The following is a 17427-nucleotide window of genomic DNA, read 5'->3' on the forward strand; positions in this document are numbered from 1 at the left end:
CTACATTGTTGATCAGGGTCTGGATAGCTCAAACGTAGTCTTGACTTTTGCAGGTGTGGGGTTTTTGTCTGTGTCGTTACTTCAATGACAACCCACTTCTTCGGAACAGTTGTAGGTCCTGAAAAGGACCGTTGGTTGCTGAGAGGTGAAGTAGCATGGAGCGTGCTGGTAGGAAGGGATGTTAGTTGCGGTGTGTGGACTGGCCGCAGTGCGGCAGATGGTGGAGGTTGCTTGATCGCAGCGTGGCAGCTGTTGGTGGAAGTCTGGCCGTCAAGCGCGGTTGCTGGAACGGAGAGGCAGTAGCTACGCCAGTTGCCCAGTGTGTCGGACATGACTACCGGCAAATCGAGGCGGCCTAGTTGCCCAGTGAGTCGGGTGCGACCGCCAGACAGCCGTGGCAGTCATGCCTGGCGCAGCGAAGCGCCGATGCCTCCGTAGACCGAGCGCTGGCGACGAAGTGTGCTGACTGCTTGAAGACTGCTGATGTACTGATTGAGAACTGACTGTCTTGCAAGCATTGTGCTCCGCCTTTTATACAATGCTCGGTGGGCGGAGTGAAACTTGCAATTGAGGAGCAACAATTTGCAGAGTGCCGATTGGCTAGCGAAAATGAGGATCAGAAATTGCAGTGCATGGTGGTATAAATATGAACAAGACGTCCGGCAATGCGATATTCACAAAGGAGTGAGTGTTGTCTAAAAGACCGGTGGATACAGCGTGCTATGTGGGATGTCCCCACACAGGATTGTGAATGGAGCCTATATACAGCTGTAGTGATTCATAATCATCATCCTACTGTCATATTATCATTCCGAGTTTCTCTTATTCATATTAAAACCTAGGCACTGTTGCACTTACTGATTCATATGTCAAAATTCATGTGCTGTGTGTTTTCTTATCTGCACTGTTCTCTGTCCTTGGTTTTGAAAAACATTGCTGTAAACTTTTAAGCCATTTCTTGCACACACTGCACTTTGCAGACTGCGAAAACACTTTACATTTTCAAGTATGTTATGACGACTATTTTAAACAGTTCCTACATTTTTTTTTGCCCATTTCCCCAACAAAACTGGGAAATGTAGCCCTTTATCTTCTAAGTGTTTTCAGTTCAAATTAAAACACAAACTTTCTCTCTTTATAAATATATGTATTGATTCCTGTGATTTAAATATAGGAAGGTAAACTTTCAAATAAATAACATACAAATGGTGGCTGATCTGTAACACATTTGTTGCTCTGTTATAAAATGTGGGCCACGATAATGAAAGCTCACAGCACATATGAATTAGTATATGTTTAATACTAGTGTTTTGCAGCACATCTCTCGTTAAGCTAACATGCTGGAAAACATACCAGACCCACAGAGAAATGCAAAAGCTGTTGCCCATGCATACCTATTCTCTGTACCCTCTTACTCTGCACTAGAATTTTATGCTGTGCTTTACCTTCACTAATTAAAAAACAAGGTTTCAAGGCTGATGTTTCGTTATTTTTATACAAAACTGATTTTCACTTCATATGCACAATTTCCTGTATTCAAAATGGCTCATATGGGTCCAAAGATGTGCAGTCACAAATTATCTGTACTCTGCCAGTTTCATAATGAAACGCCTTTATGTTCATAGATGCTATAACTTAATTAAATTTCCCTCATTTCCCACTACATGCGAATAACTGCAGCAGCTGTCTGAGTACAACTTACAGTCCATTCCTCAAACATAAGTGGTCTGAGGGGTCAGTGACTAGGCACAAATGGGAAAATGCTCTGGAAATGTTCCATGTTCTTTCCTAACATCCTCTTTAAAGAGGGTCATGGCATCTATCAAGAATGTTTACAGGCTTCAACAAGACCAGAATAAACAGGACTCTTGGTCAGAAACAGGCAAAATTAAGTTCATGTTGCAATTTGATACAAAAGTGGTATAGGTACATCTTTACAAACAGTAACAGCTGCAACATGTCTAACAGGACTAGCTAGGTTAATTTTTATGCTCACGGCATAAAATTAACTGAGGAAGCCCCAGTATTAAGATTACATGTGCCAGTATTTGTACATTAAAGCATGGAACTTTACTCCATGGAAAGTAACTTGGCCAATGAACTTATACAAAACACTCACCTCTCTCATAAAAATCTCTCATAAAAATATAAAAGTTTCTTCAGCATGCTGACTAACCCAGCACATATTGCACAGTGAATGCATGGCAATTCACGAACAATTGAGTCCACGCTCTGTCTAGAACTGCACTCACACTTCTTGTGTCACCAGGATTTGCAGCAGTAATACCAGTAAGAACCCATTTGAGATTCACCTCCTAATCACATTACAGTTCAAGTTGCTAGAGGAGATTTCTTAGGTGGTTTGGCTCTGCCAAGAGCTGCACTATCCAAAGGACTGCTCCTCTTAGGCCTCAGGATGAAATTTAGATTAAATGCTGTGTTGACTGCATAGTAGACATTTGCATTTTGAGGAAGTACCAGTTCTGAAAACAAAGGAAACTACATAAACTACTGAGCTCACTACTTTACAGCTCTTGGTCATCAGAAGAAAAAATGCTGTATTAACAAAGATCTTATTAAGAGTAAGATGTCACATATCAAAATGTTGTATTAACTGTTTGCTCTATTTTCCTAGTAAGGAAGGTGGTCTAGAAATAAATACAGAAAATACTAGCATCATGTTATACACGTATGTTTCATCCAGAGCAGATGAGAATGCAACAAATATTTCTAACACAAATCAGACCCTGTAGTTCATTCCCAGTACGTTACCTTCGCTCGGTGACGTGCCGTGCATGGACGCAAAGGAAGCATTGCTTCCGTAGTTAAGAAACGAAAAGAAGTCATATATAAATAATACAATTTGAATAATAAGGATGTGAATATTGTCATGTTCTGAACATTTTAGCGCATGGTGATGCTCAAGGCCACATTCCTCCTCTGCCTCCTCCCTTCCCCTGCTTAGGGGGAGGGTCCAAGTTTCCTTTCGGTAATCTTCATATGAGTTCGTCTCACCCAAAGTGGTCAGGGAGGCAAATTTCAGTTTGCTGGCTAGGCCTGTGTTATAAAGTGAAGGAATGTGTTCTTTCGATGGTTATGTGAAAATTAACTGTTTATGTGTGATTTCAGTCTTGCTGGGTGTTATAGGTAACATTAAGCTTTATTAAAATATTGTTAAGTGCATATTTAGATGGTGTAACATTGTATTTGTGATCGTATTTTGATGCATCAGAAAGAAGCTATCCCCGTCTAAGGGAAGCAAGTGTGATATTGTGGTACAAGTGGCAGGGGAGTGATTAGACTACATGCACAGAGCACAGCTAAAATGAATGCTAGCAGACAATGTGACAGTGCATAACAACAACTGAACGTTGTTGAACTGGTTGAACGTTCATTTTCTGCACTGAAGAGAATTAAAACTTACGCGAGGAACTCTCAAGGGGAAGGTAGAATGTCCAGGATGTCTCTGTTTTCCATTGAGAAGAAATTATTAGAAAACATTCATAAGAATGAAGGCTTCTATGACCATGTGATCAATAATTTTGCTGCTAAAGACCAGAGAATAGATTTCGTCTTGAAACAAATTTTGGTGAGTTGATTGCTATCAGTTCGTTTATTAGATACCACTGCATCCCTTACCAAAAATAGTACTGCACGCCACTGCCTACACTACTCCAATTTATGTCCAAGAGAATATGACATTATGCCAGTGTTCAATGTGGTTGTGACTTGATATATGACCTTTAGTCTGCATGGATAATAGAGTCAACAGACATTATGAGGGCCTCATTCTGCAGGGTTTTGGCTCCAGCTAAGATCAAGCTCTTAAAGTGCATATGCAACACTGGAGGTGCACAATGAGGTGACTGCAGGTTGCTCCTCCATGTCAGTACAACATAATTCAACACTCCAATCCATTTTATGTACTGTTTCTAATTCTATTCTGCCATGTTCTACCCTGTGTTATGGCCTGCTCTATACCATTGCCTACTGAGTCCTGTCATGTATCCTGTACTACAGTCTAGACCACAACCTTAATGTCATGCTTCCAGTCATAGGTCTCTGAACTCGTTGGAAGTGCAAACATGTTGCAAATACACATTCAAGTTCCATCATCAGATATGCAAAAACAAAACCATAACATAAGGATGACTGGTGAATATTTTCAAAATATGGAAAAGTGTCCAACAGTTGGGAGTAACAGTAACAAACAGAAGTGTTGTTGTTGTTGTTGTTGTTGTTGCTGTTGTTGTTGTTGTTGATAAACTTAGGAGGAGATCATCTGTAGGAAAGCTTATTACTGTTCAATTCTGAATATTTTCCTTCCTAACATGTTATCTTACATTGGTGTGAAACTTAATCTTGGTTTCTTATGTGGGTGTGTCTTGGTCTCTCACTGGAAGGGAACAACACAGACTGAGGTTGCTCAAATACTGAAGAGAATATGTGCACCTTGGAGAGATGAAGTAACAGAAATAGGACAATATTATATGATGACAGCTTCATAATCTGTGATCTACATCTAACAGCGCTATGGTGATTAAATCAATGAGGGTAACAAGCAGTTCTGGTAGGAACTAATCACATACTTTCCTTCAATATGACACATGCCACATAGAAAATAGAGAACATGAAAAATTGTGGGGGGGGGGGTTACAGAGACAGACACACAGACAGCAAGGTGACCTCATAAGCCTCCTTTCATTATGGAAAGTAGGTTAATGTTTGTTTTGAAAAGAATATCAGTGCCCTGTCCAAAAGGAAAATTAAGGTTACCAGCAGTGAAATATTCACGTGAGGATGGAATGGGCTTAGAAGCTAAACCCATAAAATGACCAATGATGAATATATCCTTTAAACGCCGGACTTTTGAAATGGTGGTAAGCTTGAGCTGGCTGGAGTTTATTTAAATGCCCGTTGCTACTCTGCATTTAAATGTCTGTTCCTGTTAGGGCGCTTAAACAATTTTAAGCATTGTGTTTAAGAATGCTGTACAAGGTGGTTCAAATATGACTGGGACTGATTTGTGTGTAAACAAGCCGCACTTCGCAGCAGCTGTGTGACTGTTTCGGAGTGGATATGCCACCAACCACAAGTCTTTTTTGAAAAGGGCATCAGGATGCTTCCAAACGTTGGAGAAAATGTGTTGACTCTGGAGGGGAGTACGTTGAAGACTGACATGTGCAAGTAAGTGTTTGGCAATTGTGGTTTAAAAAAAAATCAGTCCTGGTCCTATTTGAACCACCTTGTATCTAACTCAATTTTTACGATAAACGGATGGAATTAACTTTGTGTGTATCAGCAAAGAACATAGCGTTGCATATTATAATGGAAGATTTGAAAATTTTTATACAAAGAGTTATACTCTATTTTCAATTTTTTCATTTAATTTTGATGTGTACTGCAAAAATGGTTTCCCAGTTCTCCACAGAGTTGTTCTGCATTATAAATTCATTTCTGTTTGTAACACTTGACACATTTTAACAGTCCCTGGCATCATAAAACAGATGGAAGCAAAAAAATCATTCGGTCTTCTGCTAGCACTGCTTATACTCTTTAGATTTTTGAATCTTTTGACTAAAGGACAAAAAATGAAAGACTGACTATTCAAGAGAAACCTCCCTTCTTCAGCGCTAAGACCTTTTATTATAGATGCAGGAGATTATTGCCCTTTCTAGGGTCGTCAACAGACAGTTGCATCGTGGCTGAGATACAGAGTGTGATCTGTTTTCTGTGCGTTCATAGTGAAATCGAATACTGTAGTTTCATTTTAGCCTACACAGGGTGATTCACGAAGTCTTACCCCCACTTAGGGAAGGCATTCCTGAGGTAATTTGGAACAAAAAATGTTAATATACTAATGGTATCCAACTCATAATTGAAGAGATACAGTAATTTGAAAACCGGTGAAAAATCTTTTCTTCTTCGAATTTCAGTCAAAACAAATTAGAAATACAATACAAACACTTTTTAAATCGTTAATGTTTTAGGAAAGAAGCATTCTAAAACCAATTTTTTTTTTCAATTTCTTCATTTTGCATTGTGCAACATTTTTCATCGATTTTATGTTATAAAATTACATTATTTTCAGCATCCCATTCTGTAAACATACCAATGGTTGCATATCACACCCTTCTATCAATCTGTTTCCTTTAAACTGTAGTGCTTTAGAAGACGACTGGATTTACAGAAGATTTTCAAAAATTTCTTCCTGCACGTCAACACAACGCGTCGCACGCGTATGAACCGCACTTGTAGCATTTCGCAGTTCCACATGTTTGTTCCTTATTGTCATTGCCGCATCCAGAATACGTTCAAGCAACGCTTCACGTGTTTGTACCTTTACCTGGTACACAATGTCCTTCATCCAGCCCCAAATGCAATAAAATGAAGAGCCCGATTAGCTGATCATACAGAACACCACACCAGACACTGACACTGAATCGGTGTTGAAAATTCGATTCTATCGTGGCATGGGGATTATTGCCTGCCCAAACATGTAAGTTGTGACTGCTGTTGACCCCATCCCATGTAAACTGTGCCTCATCGCAGAACATTATCAAGCGGTACAACTGCCGATTTCCATTTAACCAATTGCAGAACTGCAGACGAAGAGCATGGTCTCCTGGTTGTAGGTGTTGTACTTGCTGTAAATGATAAGGATGCATCCCCGTTCTCATGAAGAGTCCACCACACCATGGACTGAGAAACACCGAACCGCTGAGCTAGATGTCTTGTACTGGCATGCGGACTGCACTCTACAGCATCAAGAATGTTTTCTTCTTCGCACAATTCATGTTGAGGATTTCGTTTGTATTGTATACGAATACTGGGGAAAGAACCAGTTTATCTTAATGCGTTGAATGTACTGCTAATGGATTTAGGANTTGTAGGTGTTGTACTTGCTGTAAATGATAAGGATGCATCCCCGTTCTCATGAAGAGTCCACCACACCATGGACTGAGAAACACCGAACCGCTGAGCTAGATGTCTTGTACTGGCATGCGGACTGCACTCTACAGCATCAAGAATGTTTTCTTCTTCGCACAATTCATGTTGAGGATTTCGTTTGTATTGTATACGAATACTGGGGAAAGAACCAGTTTATCTTAATGCGTTGAATGTACTGCTAATGGATTTAGGATTCGGAATCCTGCGATAAGGATAACGCCGGTCATATTCAGCAGCAGTGGCTCTCGCATTTCCATCACATACACCCAAAACAACACTATATCGGCGTATTCCTCAGTGGAAAATGTGTACAGCATCTTAACTTCACAGTCACCAAAAACATCCTATTTACGACTGGAACGCTCTGCCTACCTACATGCAACATTCCNCGGACTGCACTCTACAGCATCAAGAATGTTTTCTTCTTCGCACAATTCATGTTGAGGATTTCGTTTGTATTGTATACGAATACTGGGGAAAGAACCAGTTTATCTTAATGCGTTGAATGTACTGCTAATGGATTTAGGAATCGGAATCCTGCGATAAGGATAACGCCGGTCATATTCAGCAGCAGTGGCTCTCGCATTTCCATCACATACACCCAAAACAACACTATATCGGCGTATTCCTCAGTGGAAAATGTGTACAGCATCTTAACTTCACAGTCACCAAAAACATCCTATTTACGACTGGAACGCTCTGCCTACCTACATGCAACATTCCAGCCGGTCTGCATTATCTGCTGACACAGCTGACTGGAATGCATGGTCGCCCAGTCGGGGGTGGGGGACATAGCGCTGCATTCACAATGATGCGTTTCGAAAATCCATTGTTACTCCGTAACTATTGAAAATCGACCACAAGTTTATAAGGAAATTTTGCAGGAAATAACCCCAAGAATATGTACTATGAGCCGGGGTAAAACTTCATGAATCACCCTGTATATACATCAAGCAGATAACAACAAAAAAGGTATGTACATCAAATTTTACTATATATTTTTAACATATTAATCTGCAGAATCTGCAATAAAAGTACTGGCTCGTGGATGAGTTTGGGCATAACTCATTCGTATATTCTTTTTTTGCTGTTGTTCACTTAGGTATCATTTTAATTCCTTTATTATGGTTTTACTCAAGTCTGTCTAGTAATTACTACATTTAAAAATAAATATTTAGGACTGTGCATGCACTTCTACTAGCGGTATGCACGCGTGTGCTTCCACTAGAGGAGTTTAAATGCCCAACTGGCCAAAACAGGGTACTTCGGCCATGACGACCATACTCATCACTGGCCTGATCGGGACACTTCGGACGTTAAAGGATATGGAATAGTATGCTCAAAATACACATACGTTGCTTGCTATGCCTGGTGGTGTAGTTTTCTAATAAATAACTACAGTACTTAATATGTTTGCAGCAGGTAGGCAGGTTTCTACTCCTGTGACTCCTGGACTGACTAACAGGCAGCCTATGAAGGCGGGTTTTGTGCCATACCAGTGTGGGATTGTTGTCAATACTCCACTAGACAAACCAAACGAAACTGTACAATTGTATATATTGGATCGCTCAAAGTCAATATACAGAACACGGAATACACGTATAATATTCAAGCATTGGCTGGCCTGTCTGGGCAGTGATGCCGTGCTGAGCATGCCGGTAGGATCGACTGGCTCGGTCGGTTGCTGCGTAGTGGAAGATGCGTTCGCTGAAGGCTTGCGGCAGCTATGTCAGCTGCCCGGTAGCAGAAGTGGAGTCGATGCCTCTAACTGCGTTGCCGTTTCGAGTTGAACTGACTGCACCTTGGGCTCTCGGTCTTAAATACTACGGGCCGGGAGGCGGAGCTAAAGTTGCAGTCATCACGGCGCGCATCCATTGGGCCGTGCACGGAAAGGCGGAGTCACGGCGAAGTTTATAAATATGTGTCGCTGGTATATAAGTCGCAGTAGTTGGAAATGGTATAAATTCTGTGTCTGTCTGGTCACAGCTGCCAGTTTGGCACTTTCTGGAAGGGGTGACGGTTGTCTGCCAGATGCTGTGGGGATGCTCCCACACCAGATTCAAAACCTAGCAGTTACTTTATTTACTAACATATGTCATTAGATAAAGGTTTTACTGTAATATGACATGTCAGGCATCCTCAAAACATAACATTGTCCTAATAACTTAACTAGAAAACTGGAAAATGAAATGCATAAAAAAAAGAGTACTACTACTTAAATATTCTGAGGATTACAGGACAGTAAACATGTAGTCTTCTTTACAGAAATAAGAGTGCTAAACAAGACTATTAAACTTGCTGAAAGACCAGTATACTGCATGTCATGTTTGCTAAATGAATATATATTAGAGTTTGTACTGCTGCAAGATGATCAGTTGATGCAGGCAGACAGATACTGAGCTGTCCAGACATAAAAGTGTTAATATTAATCTACTTCAAGATACAGGACAGTCTTGTTTCAATGTGAACCACGTGTTATTTAAAGTTAAAACTTATGTGTACATGTCAGAAGAGTTGTTTCCCTATGCCTACCTTTATCAGGTAACACCTGGGCTAGTGTGTAGCTGTCTGGATTCCCCTCAAGGCCAAGCTTCAACATGGCATTACGAATAACTTGTGGAGTACGTTCATTGTTGCTCAGCATGATGCTCTTGTAAAGAACAATACCTTCAAAACAAAAGGTCCATAATGAAACAAAGTCAGTCCAAAAAAGAATACAAAGTTCTGTCATATCCATGATGGATTAAAGTGGCCTAAGGTGTAATGTCAAATTCAACTCAGTATGGTGCTGAGGTCTACTAGTCTCTGTCCAACTCAGTTATCACTAAGACAGGACCATAGACTACATGGGCTGACAATAAAGTTCGTGAACTCATCACGGTAAAAGTCATACATATCTCACTGCTGAATATCACTGTGGTCACCTTCAAAATATGCCCATTGAGAAGTTATGCACCAATACCAGTGCACAGTCCACCCTTCAAAAAATTTTGTAACTGGTTTCGTGGAATGGCCTTCAGTGCTGCCATTGTAATACTCCTGATGTCATCAAAATGTCTTCCTTTCAATATTTCCTTCATCTTTTGGAACAGAAAAAGTCAGTGGGAGCTAGATCCTGGGAATAGGGAGGGTGTTCCAGCAGTTATTTGTTTACTAGCTAAAAACTCCCTCACAGACACAGAAGTGTGAGCAGTGCAATTGAGCAGGTCCTTTGGGACCATTTCTAAACACAACGACACACCAAAACACACTCAGACAATAATAGACGCCACTCAGAAAGACTACCATACATCAACAACATAGCTGTGAAACGATGATATGTCAATGCTATCAAACCATTTTATTATTTTTTTATTATTGCTAGTGGGGTTGGACTAAGGGCCTTGTACTGTGGCCACTTCTGGCCTATTGTACCAGCACCAGATGATAGGTGAGGGTGATTGTGGAGCAATTGGTGGAATGAAGATTGTCTGGGGAAACCGAAGTACTCGGAGAAAACATGCCCCAGCGCCATTTTGTCCACCACAAATCCCACTTGACCTGACCTGGGATTGAACCTGGGCCGCTTCGGTGGGAAGCCAGCAACTAACTGCTCGAGCTATGGTGCGGTCATCAAACCATACTAAGGTTTCTGTCCCCTGCTGCCATGGCAAGCACACAGTGGTGAGTTCGTGAACTTTAGTGTCAGACCTCATATATTATATCCAAAATAAGTTCATAAACAGATATATGTAGTTAAGTGTGAAGAGTCTGACATGACAACACTAGAAAGGACAAAAATGGACTACTTAATGCCACATAAAAAGCAAAGCTATCCCTGTTAACAGGCTGTGGAGGCCTATAGGGTTGTGAGATGTTGAGGCTCTCACATATTCTCCAGACAATCGGCTAACAGATGGTGGCGCAGCTGTCAGCCTTACGTACCAGCCATCTTTCACCCCCAGGAAAATTCCTGGTACTAATTTCTGTTACAGACTGAGTTGACCCAAGGGCCATAGTAAGGGCAGGAAAATTGAAAAATCCAATGACCTCATCAGGAATTGAACCCGTAACCTTCCAGCTTGTAGCATAGTGCCTCAACCTACTATGCTACAGTGTTAGATGCCACATACAACAAGTAACCTACAAAGTAAAATTAAGCATCTATAAACAAGACTTAATACTTCCTTATACTACACCAGTAAATCTCATAATTAACATTCACAACTTCCTGAAGAGATCTATTCTTACGCTTTCATTACCCTTTCTTTCATTAACAATATCCAAGCAAAGTCTTGTATTATCACCTTACACATATTTTCCCTTTCCTCATGAAGAGGCCAGTGGTCATAATGGTAACTGTACCTACCATCTGTCTCAACAGAGCTTGTCTCAACTGTAACACGAATAATGTAGAAGTCATGTTGAGGTTTTGACAATGGAGACTGTCCTGGCACAGTCAGCATCCGACTGGTAGTGCTGTTTGCTGCAGATGTATTAGTGTTGCTGCTGCTCATCGATGTGTCCAGAGATGGGAGTGATGAACTGCTGGATGAAGATGACATCTGCGAAGGAGATGTCTGCAGGACAGAGGCAAACAAAGATATACTGAGAAAACTACTACACACACTGGTAATGATAATGGGCATTTAATTTGCTCTAGCTAAAGAAATGAAGAATCAGCCAGTTGACTGGCTGCTGAACAGTAGACTTATCTAACTTTCTGGCAACATTGTTAATACCACAAGCAGCCACAGGACACGATTCTAAGCCAGTTCCAGTCATCTCCACCTTACACACTTGCCAAGCTGTTATTTACGCTATACAGAATACAGTTTCATTACGATCATAACAAGTAATTCCAGGATCCTAAACTGAAAGGTTTAAACCCACAGCCACCATGCTCATATTATCATGTGATCAAGTGAATACAGACAGGGTTTGCACTGGTAATCACACTTACTGGACATTCATAGAGCTTGTGACTATGCTTCACAAATCACTATCACACAAAGACTAGTATTCTATATCACGGTCTTCACTGTGCTGCTTGGTAAGATCGTCCAGCAGTGCACTTTCCTCTGCTACTGGGGTTCACGTCCTCTCAGCTGGCAACCATCTCACACCAACGTCCTAATCTTCTAACTCCTGTCTCAAGACTGGCTTCTGAGGTCGGTCAATCGGTTGGTCAGTTAAACTGCTGTTGGTCCTCACCAGTAGCCATTTCTGGGTTGTCTCCTCAAGAACCAACACCAAGATTTGTATTTTCTCCTAGACGAGTATGTGTTTCCAATTGGGGTCTTTTCTTTGCCAAAGGAGGGGTCAATCTTTCTATGTAGATTCTGTGTCTGTTGCACTGCAGTTTCAGCACCAATATATTCACACTGTCATGGCACCCATGTCATGAATCAGAGTTACTTTACAACTGGCGGTTTACTGCCAAAGTCCCTTGAGGCTTGCTGTTCCAGGTTCCCCTTAAATGAGCTTGTCAAAGACTGCACAGAAAACACTGCTTCCAACAGTTCCTCGACTGTTTATTGCATATGTTGCTTAGCAACGGCTCTGATGCTGTTGTGTGTTTAAACAGCCATTGCCTAGCAATGGTTCTTCCTCTGGCTCCCACTTTTTGCTGTGAGGCTTTATGTCACAATGTTATTAAAGGCAGGGAGTCAGAAAGCATGAAAATGAAGTCACCTACAATGGTTTATGTTCAAACCAAGTTCCATGAAAATCTGCTAGTATAAATATTATTAAGGTGGAGAAAAGAAAACACACACACACAAGAATGCAAGCTGATCATGTAAGGCCAACTTTCACTTTTTAGCAAGATAAGAATCATAAAGTAACTGACATACACTGCACAAACTACATATACTAACAAAACATTTATTTGCTCTCCCACCAGAACAATGCTCACCTTTCTGTCCAGTGAGTTGTGAGGTGAGGAGGGCAAGCTGTCCAGATCACAATAAAATTGACTGCTTGAGCTGCTTGATGTGCTTGCAATTGAATCATTCTTGTGGTGTCCCAAACTGTAATGCAAGAGATTCAACTAATTCCCAGGCATTAAGTAATGTCCAAATGTATTCAATTATTCCTGTGCTTATTACAGAACAATGAAAGAGCATGTAGAGTGAAGGTCAAGTTGAATGCATTCTTAACCTTGGGAACTGAGTGTTCAGTCTCATGAAAGTCTCAGTATCCACTGGATGTAAATATACGAGGGGCATTCAAGTTCTAAGGTCTCCAATTTTTTTTCTCAGGACTGGGAGCAGATAAGACACATGCGGTTTAGTTTAAAATACGTGTGTACTCTTTGTGAATGCGTGACAGAGATGGCAACACTCTACGGCACACAGAACTCTAGTGGTAGCGGCGAGAGTGAGAAGAGTTTTTTGATACTTAAAATGGCGACGTTTTCGCTACAAGAACAGCGAGTAATCATTCGTTTTCTCCACTTGTGTGGTGCGACACCCATTGAAATTCATCGCCAGTTGAGTGAGACATGTGATGATGGTGTCATGAATGTGAAAAATGTGCGTTCATGGGTGCGACAGTTCAAAGAAGGCCGAACGTCATGTGACAACGAACCAAAACAATCTCAGCCTCGCACCAGTCGGTCTGACAACATGGTTGAGCAAGTTGAGAAAGCTGTTTTGGAGGATCGCCGATTGAGTGTGGAAAACATCGCCTCCAAAGTTGGCATTTCTGTGGGATCTGTGCACAAAATCCTGCATTAAGACCTGTGAATGTGGAAAGTGTCCTCCAGGTGGGTGCCATGAATTCTGGCGAATGACCACAAGGCTGCACACATGGCAATTTGCCAGGCGATGTTGACACGTGATGAAGGCATCAATGGGACTTTCTTTTCATCAACTGTGACAATGGATGAGACATGGATGCCGTTTTTCAATCCGCTATTGCATCAGCAATTTTTCAGTGCTCAAAACAGACTCCTACAGAAGCGTTCGCAGTGGCCATGGAATCATGGCATCGACATTGTGAAAAATGTGTATGGCTGCAGGGAGATTATGTTGAAAAGTGACAGAAGTTTCAAATTTTTTGTATGATTATTGTGTGAGAAAAAAAATCGGAGACCTTAGAACTTGAATGCACGACATAGGTGGGATACAGAGCCATATTGGCAAAGGAAAATTTCTTTTCTCTGTTGGCAACAAAACCCCTGTAAAGCAGCTATACATGGCAGCTACTTTACTGACTGAGCTATTCTGACTCATTACTTATTCAAGAAATTCCCTGCATGGCTGTATACTGACAACACAGTCAGTATCCAGACCATATAACACCAAATGACTCATAACTGATGAATCAGGAAGGAAGGAAAAGTTATAGCTCACTGAGGCACTACCCCAGTATTTGACTGCAGTGGCTGAGGAAAACCATGAAATCCTCAGTCATGACAGCCAGTTTCCTGACTGAGATTTGAACTTTGCACCTCCTGAATATGAGTCTAGAGGATAAGTTCACACCTTTGTTTATTATACCTCTTATACACTATTTAAAGAGAAGAGAAAACTCAGTTGGAACAGTAACAGACTACAGGCTAGATGGATCAAGTTTGATTCCCAGCAGGGGCAAGAGAGTTTTCTCTACTTCACAGCATCCAGACTAGCTCTGGGCCCCACCCAGCATCATATCGAGTGGATATTGTGTGCTCTTTCCCCAGGAGTAAAGCAGCCAGGGTGTGAAGGTGGCCACTCACCTCCACTCCCCCACATCTTCATGGCACGGTGCTTAATTAACTAAGTACAGGGACAAGTTTACCTTTTTTATCCTTAATATACACTTTAATATCATCCTTATATCCTTCAGACTTCCTAACCAACATTCAGTATGCACTTCCTATTCCCCTTTGATCCATGGCTTAGGCTGCACCAAATGTATGTCCAAGTCCAAGACTAAGATTTTTGTGACAATTTGTAACATACAAACTGTTTATAGTGAAGATCTGCTAACAACACACATTACACATCTTGTTGGCTGTCCATGACTATGTCTTTAACAAATTCATAGCTAACTTCCACCTATTACTGAGCATTTAAGCAAAACTTACCCTGCTCGTCTCTTGTGTCTCAGCTCCCTAGTTGTACCAGCACTGCCCTGCCCCTGACCTGGTACAGGTGCCTCTATCTGACATGACAATTCATATGCTTCACGGTCATCTAGCACAAAAATGGAGTCAAACCAGCGATCAAAGGCAGGGTCATCAGGCAAGTTGTATGCATTTGCTGCTCCCTGCAGAAGTTTAATCTGAAAGCAGAATATTATACAACATCAGTTCTCTGGACAGGATTACAAGGATCAAGAAAGAACATCACCTATCATCAATTTACATAATAAGAGTCATTAAACTTCACAGTGAAGAGAGGGCTGACACAGCGACTGCATGATCAAGGACCTATAAATTCTTCTCCAGCTTAAACAATGGGAGTGCACATTCCAATTTCATGTGTGGTATCAGTGATTCAAAATTTTCCTGTCATTTTTGTAATGAAATTATGATGCTTAGATCCTAAACCAAGAGGATTACTATCTATCTAAAGATCTAAAATACAGGGTTCACAAGGAGGAGGAACAGAGAGAAAGGGGAGGCAGAATAGAAGAAATGCAAAGGGAGCAACACCTGAGTAAAGATCAAGACAGTAAATTAACTTGTCAACTACTGAACTACTGAACTTATGAACTATTCATATTATGAATTCCAATCTTCATTGTCATTAAAATCTCAAATCTCACATATCAACGAGAAAGTTCACATTATGTATGAAATTGTTACTGTCACTTCTTTCTTCTCCACTATTCAATTTTCATTTCATTCAACACAAAAGTTACAGAGATTACACATAAAATTCCCTTAAACACCAACTTGTTATGCATCCTTTATCAAACTGGGGTGGTTACGTTCATGTATCTGAAGGCCTTATATCCGTAAAAACTGATCAGGTTTCTATGTAATTTATTAACTGTATAGTAAATTTAATTTTGGACATAGCCAAATATAAAACATATTTTACCATCAACTCAACTTTAACTTCAGTCTTATTTAGAAACGGCTCTTCATATAACAACTTCATAGAGGACAAAAAATATGGAACACTTGATGACATGGAAATTTTATTTTAAAAATGTTTCAGTGTGATGTTTGAGGTTAGTATGGTGGTAAATATAAAAATTGAGATATGACACCATGTAGGTTGATGGAGAGGTACCATAGTAATGCAGAAACCTGCTGCTGCCAACTTCAGGGTATCCTACACAGGCCCACAGCCCAGAAAACTCTATCTTCATGCTTTAATGTGATGAACATTTAATAACATACATGCTAAAGCATTTTTTGACATAGGTAGCCTGAACAGCTTTTGAACAATAGATTTGTATTTTCAGTGTTATAAAATTGGTTACTGGAATTCGTCCATTTTCCTGTTGTTGAAAAACATACAGTTTCCTATGTAAATACTAAACAGATTCTTATAATTTGAGTTAAGTTTACTGAGAAGATAATGATAGCAGCAGGCGTGACCAGAGTGGTTTGAACGGCTGCTGTACTGCGATGTGGAAAGCAAATGGAAAAACTACCACATTATCACTTTTCCTGGATAGTCTCTTTCCAAAAACAGAGATACCATATATGCGAGATGTTTCCTCTGGAGGCAAAACAATCCGGAGGTAAACTACTCCCCCAATCGGATCTCCGGGGGGGAGTGTTTCTAGAGGAAATGTCATGCAGGCGTTACAACAAGAAAAAGTGCGAAGATCAGAAGAAACAGCATGGATACAAGATTGGAACATGGAATGTCAGGACCTTGAATCAAGCAGGAAAATTGGAGAATTTGAAAACGGAAATGCAGAAGAATGAAGTGTCTGTGCTAGGTGTCAGCGAAGTGCGGTGGAAAGGACAAGGTGAAATAAGAAGCGGTGATTATACAGTGTATTATTCCGGAGGTGAACGGGCTGAAAGAGGTGTGGCAATAGTGGTGCATAAAAGTGTAGTGAGGAGTGTTGTTAAGAAGATTGCTTGTAATGACAGAATTATTGCTCTGAAGTTAAAGGCGGAACCGGTAGATATACTGATTATACAAGTGTACATGCCAACATCAGAGTATGAAGATGATGAAGTGGAAAAAGTGTATGACACAATTGAAGAAATTCTTCAGGAAGATGGAAGAGGAGACACAAACAGCATCATATTGGGAGACTGGAACAGCATTGTTGGAGATGAACCATATCAGAATATTGTTGGATCACATGGACTAGGAAGACGGAATCACAGAGGTCAAATGCTTATTGACTTTTGTGAACGAAATGGATTGATTGTTACCAACACTTGGTTCAAGAAGCCAAAGAGAAGAATTTACACATGGAAGGCACCTGGGGATTGGAAGAGGCATCAGCTGGACTACATCCTTGTGAAACATCGATTCAGAAACAGTGTGAAGGATGTGAAGACGCTTCCTGGGGCAGACATTGACTCTGACC

The 17427-nt window shown here is 40.8% G+C and overlaps 1 protein-coding gene across 6 annotated transcripts in view; it reads right to left on the minus strand.

Annotated features, from left to right (window-relative positions):
* Nucleotides 1–694: 694 nt before the first annotated feature.
* The window catches only part of LOC111872900 (ral guanine nucleotide dissociation stimulator-like 1), a 131442-nt gene continuing 114709 nt past the window's right edge, over nucleotides 695–17427 (minus strand). For all 6 annotated transcript variants that reach the window (XM_023867167.2, XM_023867166.2, XM_023867165.2 and 3 more), the window contains exons 11-15: nucleotides 15005–15201; nucleotides 12848–12962; nucleotides 11300–11510; nucleotides 9484–9618; nucleotides 695–2483 (exon numbers count right to left, since the gene is read on the minus strand). In XM_023867167.2, coding sequence (XP_023722935.1) covers nucleotides 2332–2483; nucleotides 9484–9618; nucleotides 11300–11510; nucleotides 12848–12962; nucleotides 15005–15201 — 810 coding nt within the window. In that variant the 3' untranslated portion in view covers nucleotides 695–2331. The remainder of the gene's footprint in view (nucleotides 2484–9483; nucleotides 9619–11299; nucleotides 11511–12847; nucleotides 12963–15004; nucleotides 15202–17427) is intronic.

The sequence above is a fragment of the Cryptotermes secundus genome, unplaced genomic scaffold (genome assembly GCF_002891405.2).
Source record: "Cryptotermes secundus unplaced genomic scaffold, Csec_1.0 scaffold387, whole genome shotgun sequence".
NCBI lineage: Eukaryota > Metazoa > Arthropoda > Insecta > Blattodea > Kalotermitidae > Cryptotermes > Cryptotermes secundus.